Source organism: Pseudochaenichthys georgianus, chromosome 1, assembly GCF_902827115.2.
Source record: "Pseudochaenichthys georgianus chromosome 1, fPseGeo1.2, whole genome shotgun sequence".
NCBI lineage: Eukaryota > Metazoa > Chordata > Actinopteri > Perciformes > Channichthyidae > Pseudochaenichthys > Pseudochaenichthys georgianus.
In genome coordinates, this window is record NC_047503.1 from 39,741,382 (window position 1) to 39,765,270 (window position 23,889).

A 23,889-nucleotide genomic window follows, 5' to 3' on the forward strand; every position below is an offset into this window, starting at 1 on the left:
TGCATTAATATGACTTACTGTATGTCTTTCCGACCAAAGAAGAACATCACTCTTTAATGCCCTCATGTTTATGATTAACTGGGATATTGATTCCAGCACTTTAAAGCGATGTGCGTTTTATCACATCATCCAAACAGCTCTCTCACGGTTGCTTGTTTACAGCGAAACCCGTCTAAATCGTAAACACAGATAGCAAACGCATGCATGCGAAATTCCCAGGGCAATTTGAATACCAATCCTCCGCTAACACCCCTTTTGACTCTTTACGCACTTCTGGAGGAAGAGACTTAATCTCTCCTCTCAGAGGCGAGCCGGGTTGTCATCTGAACTCTGGGCGGGCTGCGGACCGTTTGCAAGATGAGTGTTTCATCGATATAACAACAGGCCTGACCTCGAGAAGCCTCCCAAGCCAAACTTCACAGAGGGAGGAGGAGCTGCCTCCACTTCTGTTAAGTGTGTGAAGAGGTGGAGGGCTTTACTGGATTATTGTGATCCCTGCCTGGCTGCCGCACGCAAGGGAGCGTCTGCACTGAGAGTCATGATATAAGGAAGACACTTCGCTGGCAAGTGTGCTCCTGATGTCACTTTTCGTGTTCAATCTCACTTTAAATGTGCAGCACGTATGCTTTTTTAGATTCAGATTCTTTTTTGATTCAGCTTCTTTGAGCATTAGGAAAAGCGCTATACAAATCCCATGTAATATTAACTTTATTGTCATTGCACAGCGTACAACGAAATGCATCCAATTTGCATGAGGTTTCAATAAATTCACATATATCAATCTACATAAAGGTATAAATATTAATAAGATAGATAGATAGATAGATAGATAGATATATAGATAGATATATAGATACTATATTCATTCCAAACTGGGAATAAATGTATTTTGAAAAGGTGCAATTTTAGAGCATATGCATACAGTATAGGTGCAGGGTTTAGGCATATATAAGTTCAGTCTTATCAAATACAGCATACAGCACAAAAGCCAGAATTCGAATGACCTCCCTTTCCTCCTCACTGCACCGTCTCATTCCGTGTTACATTTTGTGTATGTGTGGATGCATCTGAAATGTGAGCGTCTGCTCCAGCAGAGTAGAAAGCGGAAGAGAGACCAGCCGGCACATGTTGAAAGGCATGGATGCTCTTTAATGTGGCTCCAGCTCGGGAGTCCCGGGCCTAATGAGGAGCTGTGGAGCTCCGCTGCTCCGTCTCCAGCGCCTACACTCCAGCAGCCCACATACTGCCACCGCTGCACCACTCAGGATCATTAAGGAGATGCTCCCAAATTCCTCCAGGGACCCTGGGAGAGAAGAATGAAAAGAAATCCAGGATTGGCACACAGGAGGAGTTTGGGTGAGAACTACACTCCAGTCGCCAGCAGCCACACCCAGCAGCCAATGCACGCACGCACGCACGCACGCACACATTCAATCGGAACACATTTACTATTGACCAACACTCTGTCTATTTAAAGACAGCTGGTCTTGTTTACTTCACTAAAGTTTCATATAACTGATTTATATAATCAGACGGGGCCGGTTTGATCAAATCTTCTTCTGATTCTCTTCTGGTTTTAGATCGTGGTTATTTCTGATTCTCGGCTTGTTATTTGAGCAAGAGAAGAAACCGAACAATGTTAAAAGCCACCAGAATTGTTTGCAGATTTGAGAGAACTCAGTCCTTTGTGATAAATTGGCAGTTTTTGGGCAGAGGACACTTTTTACAATTGTCTACACATGTTGAATGTTCACTGTTGACATGTTTGAGTTTTACATGCTAATATTAACCGATTCTAGAGCAATATGACTAATAGGGCCAGCAATGACTGGTTTATGCAGTGAACATTTTCCATCAAAAGCTCAAAGGATTCCAGCTGATGTTCAAAATGAATGTTTGTCCAACCAAACACCTTAAACCAAGAGGAATGACAAAAAACTAATGTTCTTATTGTAGTATTTCCACTTCAACACTTCAGCTTGGCTCCTATTTGCAGTTGTCAGTTTGCACTCCAGGATGATTTTCAGATTACAGAACCTGTGTAGATGCTGGGTCGTAAATGTCAAACATTGTTAGGTACACTAAGAGAGGATCAGGGCTGCGGTTCCAAAATGGAAATGGAGAGCACTTACGGTAACACAGGTAGTGTCCTGAGTCTTGTGTTTTTTATTGTTATGTTATTATCATTATAACAAACAAAAAGTGTTAAAGGTGGGGTAGGTAAGTTTGAGAAACCGGCTCGAGATACACTTTTTGTTATATTCCATGGAATGCTCTTAACATCCCGATAGCAATGAATATCTGAAGTGCTTTGACAAAAAATACATAAAAACATTTCATCTGTGGAAGCCGTAGCGCTGTAAAAAGCACGACCAATCATCTGAGCCGGCCTGGCTAAAGTAACTGGATGGCCTACCTGCCTGTCAGCCTTCCATCGGGGCACAAACTTATCTCGTGCCCTCATTGGTCATGTGCACGTTCCTGTGTGTTGGAGGAGGGGCTCTGGAAGGAAGTGGCAGATTTTTTCCGGCTGTGTATTTTCAAATTCTCGCGCACTCCAGCTGGTTTCTCCAAAATGACCTACCCCACCTTTGAGCCAAAAAGTCAGATGGTCATCCCAAGGGTAGGTACTTTGGAATTTGTTTTAAAAAAGATTCTCAAAAATGTTAAGATGTAGATTTGAGTGATAAACACACATTTTTGACGACTGTTTTTAGTGCTGTGAGACTTCCTATTAAGTTATCACAAAAAACGACTTTCATGCATTATAAAAATACCCCAAAATTGCAGCACTAACACTGCACATCCTAACAGTATCTTGATGACAACCGCACTTACACATCAAAGTGTTGCGATGGAGAAAGTACAAATTCCTGAGCAGGAAATATTGGTGCACTTATGTGTATGTCTGTATATGCATGTGCTGCTGTGTGACAGTGCTATAGCGCCCAACATGATGAATAATCCCCAACACCATCAAAGGGTCCTCAAGTAGGGAGCTCAGGCCATGACAGCGGCACATACAGCGAGTTTCCCAGCCTGTCTCTTACCCCCCGGGGACAGCACAGGCCGAGGAGAAAGGGGAGAGAAATACAGAAATGAGGAAAATTACGGGAGAAGAGAAGGGGAAGGAGCCGGGAGGGGAAATTGGAAAAGGGGAGAAAAATGGAGGAGAGTTGCTGGTTGAGGAGAAGAGATAATGTTAGCTGTCGTCACTTCAAGAATATTTAGGAACGATTCCTTTGGGCGATGGAGACGAGGTGTGGTAGATAGTATGTCCCAACGTAGGGTAGCCTGCTCGCAATATGAAACATGGACTTGTCTCTAACTGAACTGACTCTCGCTGATTTACTTTTCAGAATATACTTTGGAGTGAGCAGTGCCAAAAGATAAAAAAGAAAAAGTGCCAAATAACAATTTTATGGAGCACCTGGAGTCCCGGCACATTTTAAAATGGTTTGCACAAATGATTTATCTTTGCATAACATTAGAGTATTTACGCAAAAGCCATTATCTTCGTGTGATCTCTAATTACTCATTTGGGAGGACTTGGGGTCCCTGAAGACAATAACCTGAACCCACCTGTCAATAATACAGCTCGTCACAACTTCCGGTCATACTGTCACTTGATTTTGCAGTTTCAAAATGTGTATTTCGCAATATGCAATGGACTTTCCATGAGAAGTGTTTTTAGAAAAAGGTGATGACCCGATCTGAAATCAAGTTGATTTTCATAGACCAAAACAAGTCTAAGACAGATTTACAGTCTGGACAACTTGGACACTAAACAACGCCCTCTGTCTTTTAACCTCAATTTGAATAAAAGTCAAAACTTCCCAAAGAATCGAAAACTACTCCAGAATAGATGGACATCCACGTGCAACAGTACAGAGTCTTGTGCAATGATTTACAATAGGCTGCATGTCATGGTCAAACGATATAAATGTATGTGTGACAGCAAAGTAGTAATTTGACCGAATACATTTCCATTTTATTTGTTCATACATGTTCTTTGTTTGTTTTTTAAATCTCCGTTAGTAATTACCACATCTTTTCTATATGACATCCCCATCACTGTAGCTTCAAATCCTCTCCTCTCTCCTCTCCTCTTGACATCAGTGTGTATTGGCCTGTCGGGGAAACACAGTAGATCACAGCTGGCTCTGTGCCCACAGACAGAGCAACTCTCCAGCGCCCTCACACTTTGCCTCAGATCCCTCGCCAATTCTCGGGCCCCGCCTCGTAGGTCAGCCTTGGCTGCTCTCTCCGCCCTGACTCCGTCCCCAGAGGAGATGCCCAACCCTCCTCCCGTGGCACCGAGTCTCCTGCCTTCTCCTGCCAGCTTTTCACACAAACCGAGCAGGACACAATGCAGTGTTTTTGTTCGGAGATGGACATGTAATTAACCCCGGACCATGGGTGTTAGTACTGCGTGTCAAAACTCGTGGAGAGGTTCGGAAGGCAGTTTAGCAAAACAGTGAAGAAAGCTGGTGGGGGGGGGGCTAGATGAATGAAAGAGCCATCCATTAACCTTTGTGACTCGCTGGCTGTTCTCTCAGTCTGCACTTCTGGGTGGATCTCAGCAATGTGAACTGCAGAGACAGACATTATTCGTGTTTTACTTGACTTAGTATTAATGACTGATTTTAAATGCCTTTTGAGATTTTCTCTATTATTCTGTTGTATAGAACATTTGATTTATGAGTTTTGGACAAAATAAGGAACTTGAGAGTCATCCAGACAAAAACAAGAGCATCTGTGGCATCAGAGCCCTCTAATGGCCATTCTGTAGGTTGTATGCCTTCTAGAGCAACATAGTAAGTAGTTGAGAAGATTGAGATGTATAAATGGGTAAAAAAATAAAATAATCAGAAGCGGGAGACTCCTTTCTATTTTCATTGTTCCCACTTGACTCAACGTTACAATTCTTTCTTTACAGAGTCCACCATCGTTCCCTGACCTTGACCAGGTATTGTAATAGTGCCGGTAAAGCCTACCTTAACTCTGACAAAGTGGTGATTTGAACATTTCCCTAATCCTTACAAAGCTATGTTGTACCCTAGATTAATTTGTCCAGGTATCAAAAGTTGTCCGATCAGAAAACAATTATGAGGCCGTGAACAAATAAGGTATTTTGTGGTTGAATTTGGTTCACTTCTATGGACATATATCACTATCTTTTTACCGTTTGATAAATAAAACGATTGATTGAGTAATCATTAATGAAAGTATTTGTAATGTGCAGCTTCATTTATACTGTATCCATGTATACACATACAGTACAGATGACACCTACGGTTCCTGTTCACCTTTCCCTTCTTAGAAACCCGTGAATCGTCTGAGGTGTCGCAGTTCAAATGAGATTTGCACAGTCAGACGGCTCAAACGTTGCTTTTAATATAAAAGATAGTTCCCGTCACATGACCCTCTAAGCCGTCCCTCCCCCATGTGCCGGCACTGTGACATTGTTCATCAGCAATTACATAAAGCCTTTACAGCCGCTGTCGATGTTAGGCGGCATCTATTCACATGCAGATGTTACTAAATCCTCTTCTTGGGTTTTTTCCGGGGATGGCTCGTTTTCTTTTGGCTCCCCCCTCCCACAGCTCCCCCTCCTTCAGTGTATGTTTGTCTCCTTATTTGCATTTATTGCCCAAAAAAAAGAGGTTAAGCCCAAATGTGGATGGTACAGAAATGTTAATTGGTTGCGTGGTCTATATAATCAACCCCTGCACGCTCTGGGGGACTGTATAGATCACAACTGATAAATATTGTATTCTAGCTGTTCGTACAGCATCCCCCATCCGCTCCACATCGCTTCTTCCCTTTTAACGGAAACCAGCGGAACAATAGGCCTGATATCTTTCTCGTTGCTTAGTAATGTCTTTCCCTTCTCATTCTCCGCCGTCCCATCCTTAAAAAGAGGCTCACAGCTGCCCTATCAGCAGGGGCTCCCTTTCATCATATGCCGAATCCATTGCTCACCGTTTTTCTTCTTTCATCAGCCTCGCAGTAAGTCAGGAATCTCGGCGACATTACGCAACATGCTGTAACACTATTACCTCATTGTCACATTCTAGCGGTGTGATGAAGGCGGGCACAGTGTCTTCCAACACCGTAATCCAACACATCCAAACGTCCCCTCACACGGAGAGACCCGCTGTGACTTCCTTCCTCTGCCAGACGACCACACTGTGGCTGCTTGGCCGTCTCTAATTATTTCATGCCCCTTGGTTCTGGGTGTGCGGGACGACGCGGCGTACTGTTGGAGAAGAATGAGGATGATTGACAGCCAGTCTCCATCCCACAGGAACTCATTAGGCTTCCTGACTAAAAGCTAGTGGGCACGCTCATGCTGCTCCTGCCTCCTTCTTCCTTTGGTCCTCCTTTTAGTCCTACATTCAGTAAGTTGGAAAAAGAACTGAGCTGCGAGCAGAGACTGAACTTACTGTGCTCTTATCTCATCTGATGTGAAGATCAGCTCAGAGTAAAAACATTTCTTTAGACTCCGTGTTCTTTCATTTTGAGTTTCTTATTCTCTGTTTCTCTGCTCATCTCAGCCCCTATGACTCTTTTGCATTTGAGTGTTCTCCCTCTGTCTCTTGCGTTCTCCTCTCCTTTCTCTTTGGCCCTCTTCTCTCTGCCTGTCCCCGGGTGATACAAGGCAGTGGTGCGGGTTCTGAGGAACCCTTGAAGTGTTGGCTGCTCTGAGAGCACTTTAAAGGACCATTTCATCATGTTCACGAAGCAGCACTTGAGACCAAACTCGAATATGACTTCTGTGAAACTAGCAAACTCCCTGGAAAGTTTTGTTGCACCCTTATAGTTTCGTACCAATTTTCTGTGATGTGGATGTCAGCGCCGTTGCTTGTTTGAAGTCCTGCACTTATCTTCTGATCTCCATGCATGTATATCATGTTTCTAGCTCAAGGAAAAAGGAAAAGTGCGTGACTGAAGCCGATAGGCATTCATTATGTTGAATTTGAACACTGATCTGAGCTTTTCAGTTTCCAGAACTATTCTATTGCATGCTTCAATCACTACATTTCCTCTATACAAAAGAGCTTGAGGTGCAACGACCGCTGCTTTCAGTCATTCTGCGTCCAGCCTTCCCTGGGCTTTGTGGAGTGGCAATTATGACATGCCAATTATACAAAGATAGAGGGATGGATGTGCAGCTCTCCCATTTCTAATCCGCTCCCAAACTGGGAAATCTCCAGACCGAGTGCATCAGATTTGATTCACTCGCCGCCCTTCATTTAACACATCTGTCTCCACACACAGGCAACGATGGCCTGGCACAAACACAACACATCTGGAAGGCAAGAGCAAGAGTCTAATTTCCGTTTGGTTTTGTTTCATATTTTTCACGTCTCCAATATTGTTTTATCCCAATTTTTATAAAGTATTTTCTACTTTTTCATTTGAATTTAACTTAATATTCCACGTTTTAAACAAAGACCTATTAAATTATATTAATTATGTTTTATTTCAGCACAAGAAACTAATGTTTAATTGTGACTTTAAATGAGTTATTCCTCCTGTCTAGATAATGAAGTAATTAGTTTATCGCTGCCATGATACACGCACGCACGCACGCGCACGCACGCACACACACACACATGCACGCAGAAAACACATCACACAAACACCATCTTGTATACAGAGGCATTTCTTCTTATTAAAACTGTGTGTGCGTTGTTTGAGTTCGCATTGACCCAGCTCCATTCACCGAAGCGGTTTGCTGTCTCCCAATTAGCTTCATAACACACACAAGCAATTCCTATTTGAACTCATGCAAGTTAACGTAGACAATTACTAGTTCTCCTCACAGTGTAGTATCGAGGCTTTAAGGCTCTGCAGCTTGTTGTGGGAGCCCGGGTAAATACAGTGCTGTTCATTCGCGATTAACATTATTTACAACATTGTTTGGCCTGGGTTTAGCAGTAAGAAATTAATGATTGATTTTAGGGGGCCATAAACACCATCTTTTTTCCGTGCCAAGCCAGTGGTTAAATATAAATTAAGAAGAAAGCAAAAGATTAATAGGTTCTGGATCTCCCTCAAATCCCCCTTGCTTTACGATCTGTTTGATGTCTCAAGTGAAGAGCTCATTCACACTCAAATCAAAGACCTGTCATCGTGGTGAAGTTAGAACAGATCATTTCATGCTGCAGGACGTTGGGCATCGGTTTGTTTTCAAGCTTTCAGGAAAATGTTGTTTCCACACTGAGGTTTTTAGGGCTAGGCTGTTAATCGCTGCATGCGGACCAACTTCTTTACATCACATACTTACTTATCATGGGATTGTTACCAAACTGACTGTAAATTGAGTCTTTTCTAACATGCCGGACTTTTTTGTCATCATTCAAGGTGAACATTAGTAAACAGCGATGTATGAAAACGGTTACCTTTCACCTTCTTGTAACACTTTTGACGTCTTCTTTCTTAAACTACTACACATCGCCTAATTAAAAGGACAGAGCGACATGACTGCTCATTGAAGGGTATTTTTTTCTGACTCGAGGGACATCTTTGCTCAGTGAGTCATATCACACAGTTTTGTAAAGCTTGTGTTACACAAGTACATTCCCTTTAGTTTTAATTGCATGTTTTGTGAGGCACTCGGCTGCATGACTCACTCACAAGCAAATCTTTAAGAAATACTTTACCCACAAAATGACTATTTGCATATCACTTACTCACCCTTACCGTATCGTAGTTTGTCTCACAGGCCTCCACGGTGAACTCGTATTCAGAGAAGCCTTACATTGAAGTAGGGCTGCTCAATTAATCGTATTTTAATCACAATTACGATTATGGCTTGCAACGATTCCGAAAACAACGTAATCGAAATAAAACGATTATTTTTGTATTACAAGTACTTTAAAAAAAAAAAAAAATTAATTTATAATTATTTGTTTTTAATTGGTTTTTCAGTTGAATTATACTTAAAGTTCAGGGTAATCAACTGTTAAAAACATACTGTTCACATTTTCTTTCTCCAATAAATTGATGTTTTCAAAGTAAATGGACAATCGTTTTTAATAATCGTGATTTTTGCCATAATCGAGCAGCCCTACGTTGAAGTAAGTGGGGCGACGTTAAACAACAGCAAAACTATATCAAAACATCTGTTTACAAACTGTCATACAACTACTGGATGAACCATCCAGAGCTAATCAGTTAGCTAACGGACAGAAATCAAGGTTTATTTTAATAACTGATAAATCATTAAATATTGTTAAAGGTGTCCTGATTCTAGGTCATGAAACGTATCAACCCGGATTATCTACTTTTCTCTCCGTTTTATTTGATAATAAACCTTTTATCTTTGGGATTAAAGAGTTGATCTGACAAAGCATGCTATTTAAAGATCTCGCCTAGTATTTGTGTTCATTTTAGAGTGCGTTAACCACTAAAGTATAAAGTAATAGATATACCAGTTAGTCAGAGCCCTAGATCCATGCTTGTGTCTTCTCCAGGAACATGTTATTAAATTAGAACAATGCCCCAGACCTGTTCTTTTTTTTTTTTTTTTTTTTTTTAGATCTTAAAAGAATTATGCTTAAATGCATCTATCTTGCCCTGGAAAGTTAATGTTTTTTTTGTTGGGCTTTTTTCACTAATTAATCATATTGAAAATATCAGGAATATAACTACTGCCAACATCTGTTTTGGATATCAATATAATGACACAACTATTATTACTACCTGTAAAACCACTTGGTTGAGGACAGGGAAACATCAGTGTTGAACTCTAACAATGTTAGCATATGACACAGGATAATAACCAGCACCAACAATCAAAGAAACACACACACACACACACACCACACCACACACACACACACACACACACACACACACCACACACACCACACACACACACACACCACACACACACACACACACACACACACCACACCACACACACACACACCACACACCAGTTGTTTTCACTCATGCTTCTTACTGTACTGAAAACTGAAAGATTGATTGTTTCTTTGAGTAGATGTTTTCCCCCAGCTGAATAAATATGTTTATAATACTTCAACATACTGTCTTCAAATGCTAGATTTGACCAGGTGACCCATGTCAGTGAATACTCTGGTCCGATGATCTCTTGTGATGTTGTGGAGCAGGATGTGGTCACGGCAGATGTGACAAGTGTTACGGGAGCATATTGCGTGAGCCTTCACTTGAATATTACGCATGTCAAAGCAGTGTCGAAGCAGTGAAGGAAACCCACCCACCACCAATGAGAGTAATGAGACGAGACAAACAGAAACCACAAGCAACAACATAACAAAAACAAAAACGTGTAGTCCTGTTAGACGTCACGACTGGGCTGCTCAATGTAAATAAACAGTGTGTTGTGTGTGTGAAAGAAAGAGAGAGAGGGGGTATTGCTGTAATCGTGTGCAACCGTGGATTTTAATTATTGCTGCGCCCAGAGTGCCTCCACCAATCAGAGTCCTTTCTCAGGCACGCTTCAGGGTGACCGCAAAGGAACAGAAAAACAAATGCTGGGCCAACAAAGCAGCCCTTATCCAAAGCCCGTTTTGTAATAGCAGCAACAGAGCTGTCAAGGAGGCGTTCAGGAACCTCCGTTTCTCCATCCTTTGAGATAGGATTTTCTCCCAATTTCTGGTCCTCTTCCTCCTCTTTTTAACTTCCTTACTCCTTCTCTTAACCCATCTCTGGTGCATTCATCCTCCCTCCTTCCTTCTCTCCCTCGGTGTCACTCGGCCCATCTGGGCTGTCTGGTGGAGTTGGGGAACATGGGTCGCTGTCAGGGGAGCTCAGTGGGGCCCTGTTGAAGACACAAAGGGCGGATTACTGCAGCTGCCAGTCACACTAAGACCCACACAGCAGCTCTTCGGAGTCTATTGCAGTGTCCTCAACCCTCACACCCAGCCCTATCACAAAGGGACATCATTAGCTCCGCCACAAAGCATCTCCCCTCGTCACCCCGTCTTAAGAAACACCACAATCAGGCCCACAAATAGCGTGATTAGTCAAGATAATATGCATGAGTAATGTATGCTAAGGCAGTGTCATCTGCTCAAAATAGGAAGGGTACGTTGTGGGGCTTTGTGTTTGAGGAGCATCTTTCACACGGATTTTGCATCATGATGAGTATTCATAATGGTTGTTTCACTTTTCAAAGATATGTCCGTGTTTGGGATGTTTTTTTAGCTTTCAAGGAGGTGATTGTACATGAAAAGTGTCAATAGATAACCTTTAAGTCCATAATCAGGAAATACAAAGGCTTTATGTTCAGGTTCTTTTGTTTTGTTCCCTTTTCTTTAAAGAATCGTTTGTCAGAAGATTACATTTCTCATAAAATTGTAATGCTCAACTGAAGCATGGTTATATTATATTTTAACCAGTTTTAATTATAAATCAAAAAGGTTTGTTTTAATTGGACTTTCCAGGAGATTTTCACGCCACATGACTTGATCCTGGCATCTGTTGAAATTACATTTTTCTCTGAGAAATCATTACAATTGATCTTAATTGCGAGAACAAAGAATCCCCTACCCATCACTCTCGCATCATCAAACAAGCACAATACACATGGTTTCCTTTTTTCTTTCTCCTTATTTAATCAGTTCTCATATCGCTGAGAAGAAACAGTTGTGTGATGTTGAGTTGGACCAAGATTCATTTCACTTTTCACCCACTGTGATCCGGCCCGATCCCCTATGATGGATCACGCTGAGCGTCTGGCCCGATCTGCTAATGCAGCGAAGCCAAGCAGCACTGAGGGTGCCTGAAACACATTGAAGCACACATTCAGCGCTCCAACGGCATGCTGGGTCGCCAACGCAGTCCAGCCCGGTTATAGTGTTGGCTGTAGACCAGGGGTGCCCACACGTTTTCAGCTTGGGAGCTACTTTTAAAATGACCAAGTGAAAGTGATCTACCTACAGGGCCGCCCCTGCCCAAAGTCATGTGGTGAGGCCCTGTGTGTCGCGAGCGGGGGGGGGGGCTAGTGGACTGTGAGCACCGGAACCTCAAAGCGGTGGAGAAACTGTGGCGCGCTTACACTTATTGTGCTACATTTGCGCTTCAGATGAGGAGGTGAGGCCCCCCTTATACCCTTTCTTTAGTAGAATTGTATACATTGGAAGGCTAACTAGGTAATCAGCTCACCGGTGATATGCAGCTGGCGTGGTGTTAGAAAATATGAGATCTCAGACTGGCTTACCTGTACGTCAATCAAGTGGCAAATTCCATAGTAAAGATGGATGATAGGCTACATTTTTTTATTTATTTAAATTATTATTATTTTTTTTTCAATGTCATGCGATCTACCCTCACTACCTTCGCGATCGACGTATTGGGCACCCCGGCTGTAGACTATCCATAATCTCATTTAAAGACCTACTTGTTCTCCCGTGCCTTTGCAGACCACGTATAAGACGTATCAGTCTTTCTAAATCGGAGTTTTCTATTTTGTTGTGTTTTAAAATGTTTTTACATCATGTATGAGGGTTTTCAGTCTGTGGCTATAAGGATGGTTTTATTGTCTCGTGCTTTTCCATTAGTTTATTTTTGTCCTACATGTATCGGTTTTGTCTAAATGTATTTATGCTGCTTTTGTATATATTCATTGATGTACAGCACTTTGGTCAACTCTGTTGTTTTCAAATGTGCTATATAAATAAAGTTGGATTGGAATAACAACGTCTCCATTCATCAAGTGTGGCCAGTTACAACACTGACTTGCATTGAGGATCACTTTCTCTCTTCAAGAATGAAAATATATCTTTCTTCTGCCTTTGGTCGTGTTATTCCACTCTGCATCAAGACTACATGACGCCGATCAAAGGGTCAACATCACTGGTGCTCATGCCAATAATCTTGAGACAGCCTTGACATTTTAGCACTGTCTCCATGAGAGGATGTTACAATTTATCTGGTTGTCAACCTAATCTTAAAGGAATAGTTCAAAACATTTTGGGGAATTGACTCACTCATGAAGAGTACGATGAAGAACGATACCACTTTTATCTCGTGTGTTGGATGTAAAAGCGTCACCTAGCAGCCTGGATAGCATAGCTTAGCATAACGTTGGAAACTGGGGGAAACATGCATCCTGTCAAAAGGAACCAAATTCGGCCTACTAGTAGCTCTAAAGATCAATTGGCGCGTTCACACTTTAGTTTCGATATAGTTCCGAAATGTCGCGTTCACACCAAAAATAGCCGGAACTAAAATGAGTTCATCAGATCCTTTTTTACCCCTTTTGCTAGAGAGCACGTACTTTCGTGGGAGAAAAAGGTTCCTATGTCTGATTGGCTGGGCGGAATGCAAACCACGCCCCGTAAAACTCCTAAAAGGTTTGTGCGCTGGTTTTGTGAAGCCGCCATTTTATTATCCTCGCATTAGCATTATTAGCATTATTAGCATTAGCCCAGCGCAGAAACGCAGAGAGACTAACTTATGGCAACACAAAAGAAAACATGGGAGCAGTGGAGTGATGAGGAGGTGTTGGCCTTCTGGCGATTTACTCGGTAGGCTTCAGAAGAAGCTGCTGGGAGTCCCAGCAGCTTCTACTGAAGCCAGTCCCCAACTCCGGGGACTTCCGGCCAGGGACTTCGGGTGGCAGTATACGCCTTGAAGTTGTTTTGCGACCTGCCAGTAAACCCAAAGCAGAAGACGAAGAAGTGACGTCAGCGGCTTCATTTGCGTAATCCTTCCCCAGGGATTTATTCCGGTAGTGAACGTGATCTGTACTTGTAAGACTTCTCATGAACTAAGTTCTGATGAACCTTGTGGGAAAAGTACTGTGGTGTGAATGCGCCTATTAATAAGGATATATCTTAATGAAAACCGAAGAGTGAAACAAACGTATCCATTACTGTTATTTGCATGCATTTCCTTATCTATCTAATTGATTTCACAAAACTTTGAATCAATGAAAGCAAGACCAATTTTAGTTTTTAAGTGCTGTTGATTAAAGTTTTCTTTTACGGAAACTATTGAAGGAAAATTCTCTGCTCTTACTTATTGCCATATCTGAGTATACTAGTACTTATATTGGTTAATTGCATTGCACGTCTTCCCCTTTAATAGTTTGTTGACAAACTTTTCCATATCAGTTGTTTTGTCATTGATTGTAGGAATTTGTATAACTTGACAAACTCTTTGAATGTGTTAGATTAAAGCGAGGAAGATATAAAAAAAAGAGGCTTGATAAAGAGGTTGAGAATTCCTTTTTAAGTCTGAACTGGACCAGTGGCGGCCCTACAAAGAGAGGAAACTTTCACATGTTTAATGTGGTGGTGGTGGTGGGAGGGGTTTCTGTCTACGGAAATGTCTGAACATTTAAAGTGTCATCAATGGTGGATTGGCCTCGCAAATTATTGCTTTAACTTCCGTCTCTACTGCATATGCGTCTTTGTCTCTGCGTCTTTACATCGTAGCTCCTGAAAAAGGGGTACCCCAACAACAGTGGCGTTTCCAAATAAATCAACCGTCTATAAAAAAAGTGAGAAATGCACGGGGGAGGCTTGTTTATGAACATTTCTCTAAGTCAAAGCCAGGGCGAGTCAAGTGATTTATAACAGGGAAAATGACAGAAACAGAAGCGGGATGTGCAAATACTTAAATCAAAAGTGGCAGGTGACTATGCCCTGAAGAAATGCGTCCCTTTTGTGCAAGAAAAAGTGGACAAATGTTAGCATGTAGTGGCACTACATTTCACTCTAGTTGGCCTTTTTTTCAGGAGTAGACTTTAAGAAGCAGATGGCAGGGTGAGGCAGGGCATGAAGGATTTTGGCAGAGACACTTTATTCTACATCCTCTGGGATTTTACTGTTTCAAATTTGGCTAAATTGGGCCGCGACTGAGCGCCAAGAGTTCAAACGCTCTCTGGCCGCATATTTCAGCTGCAATAAAATTAGCAACAAGACAAAACAGGCTGCAGCTTCACAGCAGACTGTACGTCTCGGGCCCCACATTCTGTATGTATCACACTTCAGAAATATTACCTGCAACCACATGTTGGAGCTCAAAGAAGTGTGGATGGGAAAAATATATTTTCAGTTTAAAGAAATGACGGCCAGTAATGGAGAGTCGGAGTCTGCCTTTGATCTCCCCCTTCCCACACGGACATTTACCAACACATGAAGCCATGCGTGCACCCTAACATAAACCTCAACACGCATTTTCCAGAAATCCTTTTACACACACACAATTACTCACACACAGTCCCAGACAGAACATTGGAAATGAGTGTTTACATGTGTGTGAAACAATGACTTTTAAACGGACAACATTAAATTCAAAGATGTAATTCAAGATAGAAAATAATTCACTTCAATATTAGCGATCACCACCTTTTATTCAACGTAATTAAAGCAGTAACAGGATAAGTGAATTATTTTTGTCTACTGGAGAACATGTTTTTTTTTTTTTTATCCAGCCTGAGGCTTGCCAAGAAGAAATTACTCATCTGCAACAATTTCTTCATGTCTGGAGACGTGGGGGGAAAACCCTAAGACAAAGGAATGAAATCAGTTGTTTCTCCACTCAAACACAGCAAGCCTCAGAAAAAAATATTCACTGATGCTTTTAAAATACAACAAAGGAGTGGAGCCAAGGTGCCTAACTAAACCTGTCAAATTGGCAGCATGAGCCTGTGTCTGGAAATGCTTTTCTCTCTAGTAACAACTCCCGGGAATTGTGGACTTCTCTTCTGTGAGACTCAAAGAAATCAATCAGCACGAGAGTGAATCACACTCCAGTGGTTTTAACAGTTAATATCCTGATGGTTCGGGCTGGTGCACACAGGAAATACCAACCTGGTTAAATATTGCCTGCTTGGGCTCTTTACACAGGCCCACTCCAGCTTTATAGAAAACCCACACAAAATGTAACCAAAGAAACCTGCTTTTTTATTTCACTCCCTTCACGAATCAATTGTTCATTGCAAAGTATAATAAAGTATGAGCTTAAATTATTACATGCAAAGAAGGGAATCAATGATACAGAGTTTAATATTACATATAATGAGAATACAGTGTTTTATATCTGTAGTCAACGATCAAATTAAACTTAAAATGTTCTTTATTTTACAAATCAAAACGACCGAATATCTTGTGACATATGACACATTCCTTAAGGGGGTTTTTAATGTTATGGCACCTTAAATCCCCTCTTATCAGTAGTTTTTATATTAACAATGTGTCTATTGAGTGTGACTTTAAAAGAGGTAGCTCGTAGTGACAAACCCGCCGAGCGTAACCACCCAAATCTTTTAGCTCAATTCATTTATTTTTACTTTATTAAGATTCAGTGTTAATGCTCTCATTAGCACCATTTTCATCCATAGAGGGCAGCAATGAAAAGCAATAAAAACCCACTGTCCTCTAACTACTAAGCACTAAAGGACAGTGACTAAATAAGCCACTATCCGGTTGATATACGGGAGCATTTTGTAGCTGAAGGGCCTGATATTTCCCTCAGGAGTCGGTAGGACCAAAAACAGAGCTTAAAGAATAATTAACATTGGACTTGTAATCATCGGGTTGCTTGAAACATTTTAAATGATATTGTTGTTCTGTGAGCTGGATGTACAAATAAGCAACACTGACTTTAAATGGTAATAATATGTCAGTGTGAGTGTTGACTGCATGTTGTGCCACCCATTGGCCGAATAACTCAATTACTGCGAGTCAAATTGATCTAAATAAAGAAAAAAGAAAATCAAAACTAAATCACAATTGATCAAATCAACAATACTTAACCCCAACCGTCACACACTCAGGCACAGTCACGCACCGGCTTTCAAACTGATATGTACACACGCACGCACACGCACACGCACACACACACACACACACACACACACACACACACACACACACACACACACACACACACACACACACACACACACACACACACACACACACACACACACACACACACACACACACACACACACACACACACACACACACACACACACACACACACACACACACACACACACACACACACACACACACACACACTGAGCAAAAGCAGGCTGGCTGTGTTTACTGTTTAGCCCTGCGTGTTGATGTGATGAGACACCCAGGCTGATAACACAGAGTACGGCCGCGCTGTGTTTGATCTCAGGGCCGGGGAGACGGGACAGCCGGCGGAGCGGGGTCAGCGAGGTGTGCTGTGTGCTTGATTACAGACTGGATGGGGGCCCCCGCGACCTCTTAGCAGGTCAGCGCTGAACCCTGACCCTGACACAGCAGGCCCTGACGCAGTGCTCAATGCTTTCTCCAACAACACAGTGGGATGAAAGGAGTGGCTGTGCGAGGACCGGACCACTTCCCCTCTGGACCTGAAGAATGTAGCACGACACAGCCGCCGCCGCCGCGCACAGCGAAGGACGGCTGGTGGTGGAGCTGGGCCAGTCTCTGGACATATGTGGGCCCCGCGCAATAAAAAGGAGACTTGTCATGCCTCTCCCACCTGATCAAGTACACCAGTGGAGACCTTGAATACCCGTACACTTTCACTTAGAAAAGGACAACAAATGTGAACCTTTTCTGATCTTTTGTTTCAATATTTCAGTAACCGCTGTGTTGCATTGTGTGATAAGTCATTTCAGATCATGCTTACGGTTCACAAAGTTAAACAAATGCCTCCATCAACAATGAACCCCACGGCGCCAATGGGCAAACTCAGCAGATTCCTGCAAAGTGACAGTCCGCTGCGGTGAAGGTGAAGTTTGTAGGTAAACACCCTCACCATTAGCGTCCCTCGAGGCACCTGGGTGAGCCAAGTGTTAAGTGACAGCGGCGCAGGGCTGCCTGTGCACACAAAGGAGACACTGATTCATCACTCCGGAGGATATTTATTTTGGCTGCAGAGGAGCAACACTTGCAACTATCGATCTGAGCATGTGGTGCGCGTTGAGGAATGTCAGAGATAAAGATTTCCTCTCTGCACGCGCATGTTTGTCCACCGATGACGGCGGCGTGCAAGCACTCGGTGTTTGAAGCTCGGAGAATGTAAGATAATACCGTCTCGCCCGTGAGAGCGGGCCAAGTCTGAGGGGAAACGTGATCTCTAACTCTCCCTCTCTTTCTGTGAGAAGCGTACTCGGTGCTTCTCTCTTTTCTGTCAGCTTCACCGGCTGGCAGCGGTCGACGGGTGGAGTCAGGTGCCACTTTGAGTACGTCAGTCTTTGCGAGTAAGACAATAGAGGAGTCTGCTGATTGGATTTGGGCATCTGTACAGTGGGTGGAGGAGTGGATCCTCGTGAGGAAACACTTTCTTTTTTTGGGAAACCAGAGCGTTTATTGTAGAGACAGAATTGAAATGGGAAAAAGGCGGGATTTCATGTGGGAAGTGGTCCTGGTCTTAAGTCGAACGCAGGTCTAAGCCCCAGTTTTACCAGTTGAGCTATATGGAGGCCCGCAAACTCGTTTTTTTTTTATCTACCTTGTTTCAAATATACTGTAGTAATGCAGTCGCTCTACGGATAGCATGTTTGTCGTCTACTTGTATGGATTACCATGAAGGTTTTTACATGTTAACTTAGCTGACGCTTTTATCTTGTATCATGGTCCTCAGAAGATGAATCCCACTGACTCTCGTAATCCCCTGATTCTTCCTCTATCACCGCCGGCAGTTTAACATTTTAATCTATCCAGTAAAATACCTAAACATTACGGCATGGAGTAGCTCAGTATTTTGTCGTGAAATGTAAATGTCCCTGATGATGAATCCTTATGACGTAGTTAGTCCTCGCCACTTTTCCTCTAGCGGCACCGTGAGGCTGATGATTGTGATTTTGAACAACATTTCTCAACAGCTATTGAATGGATCACCATGACATTTGGCTGAATGTCCACCCCCCCCCCCCCTCCCCTCCCCCTACACACTTTGTAAATCCCCTAACTTTTCATAAAGCGACGTTATTAGGTTAAAATATAAATGTGTCCCACACTTTGGTTTATGACGTTTTACTTCTAAATCCAATGACATTCAGCCTGTGGTTTGTTTTGTTTGTGCGAAACGGCAACTGTTAGCAAGCTGACTATTATGGTTAGCATGGTAAACTTTAAACCTTATAATCTGCTACCATTGCACTTGAAACAAATCACAGTAGTATAGTGTTCCTTGCCTGGATTCTTTACTGTTCTCGAGCCTCTCCTTTCCAAATTGGACACATCCAAAATATATACACGCATGACAAATTCCCCTCCTTTTCCATCAAGGAGATAATTTCACTTTAATGACAGTTTGTCTGAGACAGCCTCCTGACAGCGTGGCCATAAATCCACAGATCACAAGTCTGCACCTCTCTTCCTCACCTTACCCCCAAGACACTTACCTCCCCTTCCAAACAGGTGAGTCATCCTCCACCAATCAAAGGGCCGCACAAATAATCACTCACCTCAGACCTCCCCTGTTTTTGATTTGCACGTTTGATAAATAGTGTCTTTTCTCTGCTTTAATTGCAAGCCCTTTTCATCATAATTTGATGTTTGTTTCCTGTCGTTTTCTAGGAGATGGCCGCAAGCGCGAGGGCTATAATTTCTACTTCAAGGAAGTTGTTACGAATGACTAGCAGGTGGAATAGACAGCGGGGGAGGGATTTCGCCAGCAGACTCACCTGGCAGGTGAATTTAAGAGCTGATATTGACAAATCATCCCACTGAACAGGCGGCGGACGCTCACACATGCAGACAGAAACACACACACACATGCATTCACAGCACGAGGCGCGAACGGGAGATAATTAGGGTAATTTTTGTTTGAAGTATTGTGCATTGCAATGAAAATAGAACGGATAAAAGATGAGACAATAATAGATCTAAAGAGGACCTTGACTGAGTGTTGTTCCAACAAAGAGCATTTTGTTTGACACAATTCATATTGTCTGCTAAACTGATATGCTTTCCCAACTTTACGAGAGGAGGGGAAAAACATTATCTTAACAAAATGTGCTAAATTTGCATTACGCTCATCAACACTCGGCATGTCGCCACGACGTGTAGAACATTAATGTATGAATGTGTTCTACACATTGACTTCTGGTTTTTAGATAAGGAATCGAAAACCGCTGATGATAAATTATGCCGTGTGTATTGATATATGCTTTCCTTATATAACATGCAAAATGGAGTATCTAAAGTGAGAGAAGACTGAATTCAGGTCACGGCGCAGCAGGAAATCTTCCTTTTCATGTGAGATCCAGAGGGGTCACTCGCATGAACTCATTAGCAGAGAAATGCTAATGTGGCTCTGTTTTTTCCTCCTCCTCCCTCCTCTCTCTTTTCCCTCCTTTTCAACTTCAACCAGGAGTGCGATACACCGAGCCTCGCTGGAGAATATCGTGTATTTTGATGTCAGGAGAAAGTGTGTGAGGTGGCTCTGACAGCGCCTTCATTAGAGAGGCTGTCGCTCGTCGCCTTGTCATCAAGTCGCTTAACTAGAGTTATAACACAGCAACACGAAGCATCGTCTTTATCTATCCTGGGGTTTCACTGATGTCCTTTTTCTACTGCTGTACAAGGATTCATTTCAAATAAAAAAAATAATAAAAAAACGGTGAAAAGAAAATGTATATTGCTGAGGAAAATACTGAATGTACATCAGTGTAGTATCGTGCTGAACAAATGACCCCCCCTCACTTCTCTGCAGTGGTCTCTCATCATGCAGCAGAACACATGAAATAATGAATCACTCAATAACTCAAAACCTCCACAAACTGCTTCGCTTTGTAAGAACAGAATACACAATTATATAAAGGTTATTGTGTATAGGGTTATCTTTAAATGTCCGCAGCAGAAGACAAATCGATACGTCACATGTTCTTCTTTTACAGGTTAATACAAATCCTTAAAGAATGATGTAACATCTGAAATGATATTCCAGAGTTGAAAGGGTTAATCAATAATAATCTAATGTTAGCACCTTGTCTTTTGTTATTTAACTGACTCTTGCACTTTTTTTGGAGGAAGGGTTATACGACCTCATCTGCTTCTTAAAAATGAACTGTCCGTTTTATTTTATGATTCAATTTTTCGAGATTTGATTAGTTTCGAACATTGACAACACGACGCCCCGCTGCTGTGTGCACACATCGATTATCAATCATTACCAATATTATATCTATGTTCTCCATTATGTCACCGGATGGGCCGAATGGACAGAAACATGTATACGCATTGTGATATCACCAACAAAAGAGGTTTTTCATATATTATCTGCATTAAGACATTCTTACTTCTTTTGTTTGCTTGTGAAAAAAGTCATTCACATACCAACAAAATAATTACAATGTGTTATTTTAAATGGAAACTAAGGGTCAGATCTATATGTTTGTATTGTTCAAATCCCTTGTTAAGATCCCAAACAGAAAAGCCATTTCCTATAATCATTTAAAAATCATATTCATATCAATTGACATGTCATAAAGTATGAAGATTATTAAATCACTTCAGTTTGTTCTTGGAGCTGTTAAGAGGGCCTGAAGTCTCAAAGACCGCAAAAAGGAACAATTAGGATTAAGGTGATATCCTTAACAAAGTCTTATATGTTGTATTTTATAATATCTCTCAGTGCCAATAAACCAAAGCCAAAAACCACACATGAATCATTTAGTCCTGTGATTTATTTAATCTGTTTCATTTTTGGATCTCTTCACCTCTTACCTCAGGCCCTGCAGGCCTACCGTCTCTTTTTAGTATCTTAATAGGCCTACCAAAAATCGTTTTACCCTCTGATTTCCCCCTTTCACTCAATGTTATGATTAAAACCATATCCAAGGTGAATGCTGCAAAAGACACGGAATATCAAAATAAATTCCAAGGCAATGAGGTTGTTCCCAGCGTGGTTTGAGGGTATAGTGGTGGAGGAAGGTAGCATCATTTCACATCGTGCCAGGAAAAAGTGGCGGATAATTAAATGAAAGAAGAAGTGTAATTAGGCAGAACCAACACTTTCCCCAGAGTGGGAAGGGAAGCAGCGTTTATACCTTGTTTCACATTTTCTACTTCTGGCTTTAAACAAGAAATATACTGTTGACGTTTTTATTTCAATGAAAGGTTTGCTTGTTCGGGTCTGCCAGTGTGAAATCTCTCTAATTAACGCTCTCTAATTCAGTGCTGTGTTTACACGTTTGTGTCTGTATGTGTAAGTGCAGTGGTGGAAAGTAACTAAGTACATTTACTCAAGTAAGTTATATTTAAGGTACTTTACTTGAGTATTTCAATTGTTTGCTTCTTTATACTTCTACCCCACTACAATTTTGAGGTAAATGTGGTACTTGTACTCCACTACATTTTGTTGGTGCCTTTGCATAAAAGGATTAACGATGTGAAATATAAACAACACCTAAATAAGGCTTCAGTTGCACCTGGAGTAAAATGCACATACCCTGCCTGCAGGTACTATTTTTACTAAGTACTTCTTGCACCTCTGCTTGTCACATGTTTCTACTTCAAAATGTTTGGCTTGAAACAAGAAATATAATGTTAAAGTTTGTATTTCAATGAAAGGTTTGCTTGTTCGGGTCTTCCTGTGTGTGAAATCTGTCTAATTAACTCTCTCTCTCTGTCAGTGCTGTGACTTACGCGCGTGTGTTGGTGCCCGTATCCCGCGTGCGCGTAAGTGTGGGCGCGTGTGGGAGCGCGCGCTTTCCGCTATACTCTGGAATGCAGCCAGTCTCTTTTGAATCCACACTCTGCTTCCAAAACCCAAAAGCCTTTGATCTTTTTTCTTTTTTTTGCTGTGTCCTTACCCGGAAGAGAACCCCTTCTCTCTCTCTCTCAATCTCTCTCTTTCTCCCCCCCTCTCTCTCTCAGCTGGGATGAACGCACACGTGGAAATGTTGGCCCGGTTCCACACTCGGACCAAATTTAGTCATACAAAGGCAAGGGGAGAGCGAGGAGGGAGGAAAGGGTGGAAGAGGGAGGTGGTGGTGGGTGGGTGGGGAGTTGGGGATGAAAGAGCCAGCCGCCGAAAGATCAAAGGCAGCCGCGGCTCCGCCCCGCTAACCCCACCTCCGCGCTTTATAAAGATCTGCCTCCCCATCCCAACTTTATTCTCACGCAATCTCTCCCTGCGCAGACACACACAGAAACACCACTTCTGCTGCCTTTCTGTTTATTTTCCTTTAACTCTATTTTCTCATGAAGTTCTTATTTTCTTTTAATCAATTCCCACAATATTTTCGTTGCTCTTCCCGTTTGTCATTTTTAATTAATAACAAACTTTATTATTAATTTATTTTGTGTAGCCTATGTGGGTATGCATTTTTGTTCAATAACACTACGTGATGGTGTGCCAATTTTTTCAATAACGCCACAGTGTTTTTGTGTGTGTGTGTGTTTCCGATCAAATGTCATCCTTACCATTTTATATATATATATATATATATATATATATATTATAATGAATCACATATGTGTCAATAAAACGTTATGTATGCTAATTTGGGTTCCCTTACATGAGAACATTTAGCAACCCCTGGCCTTTTCTCAGTTATTTCGTTTGACCCTTACATCATTGTTGTTATCTAGCTATGGGACAAAAATACTTGAAAACAACATTATTTAGTTGGATAGCAATAGCATACATTGTATATGCACATATTGTAAGAAAATATGGAAAGCTCTAGAACAAACATGCCCTTGATTTGACCAATGCAATGTAATTTGAATACAAAATAAACATAGAAAAGACAAAACCATTCAATGTTGTTAAATAAATACACAATTAAACAAACAACAAATCTATATGACCTGATTATAGTACTGTGACAATGCATAGCCCCAATACAAGCCCTCGATATTAGTTTTCTTCTTCTAATGGGTATTTCTACACAAAATAACGCTATTGCCAGTTATTGCGTTTTTG

At 41.8% G+C, this 23,889-nt stretch overlaps 1 protein-coding gene across 1 annotated transcript in view; it reads left to right on the forward strand.

Moving 5' to 3' along the window:
* lef1 (lymphoid enhancer-binding factor 1) overlaps positions 1 to 23,889 on the forward strand; it is a 106,727-nt gene that overhangs the window by 37,368 nt on the left and 45,470 nt on the right. Inside the window, exon 4 of the mRNA XM_034087062.1 lies at positions 19,533 to 19,646. Within this exon, the coding sequence (XP_033942953.1) occupies positions 19,536 to 19,646 (111 nt within the window). The 5' untranslated portion in view covers positions 19,533 to 19,535. The remainder of the gene's footprint in view (positions 1 to 19,532; positions 19,647 to 23,889) is intronic.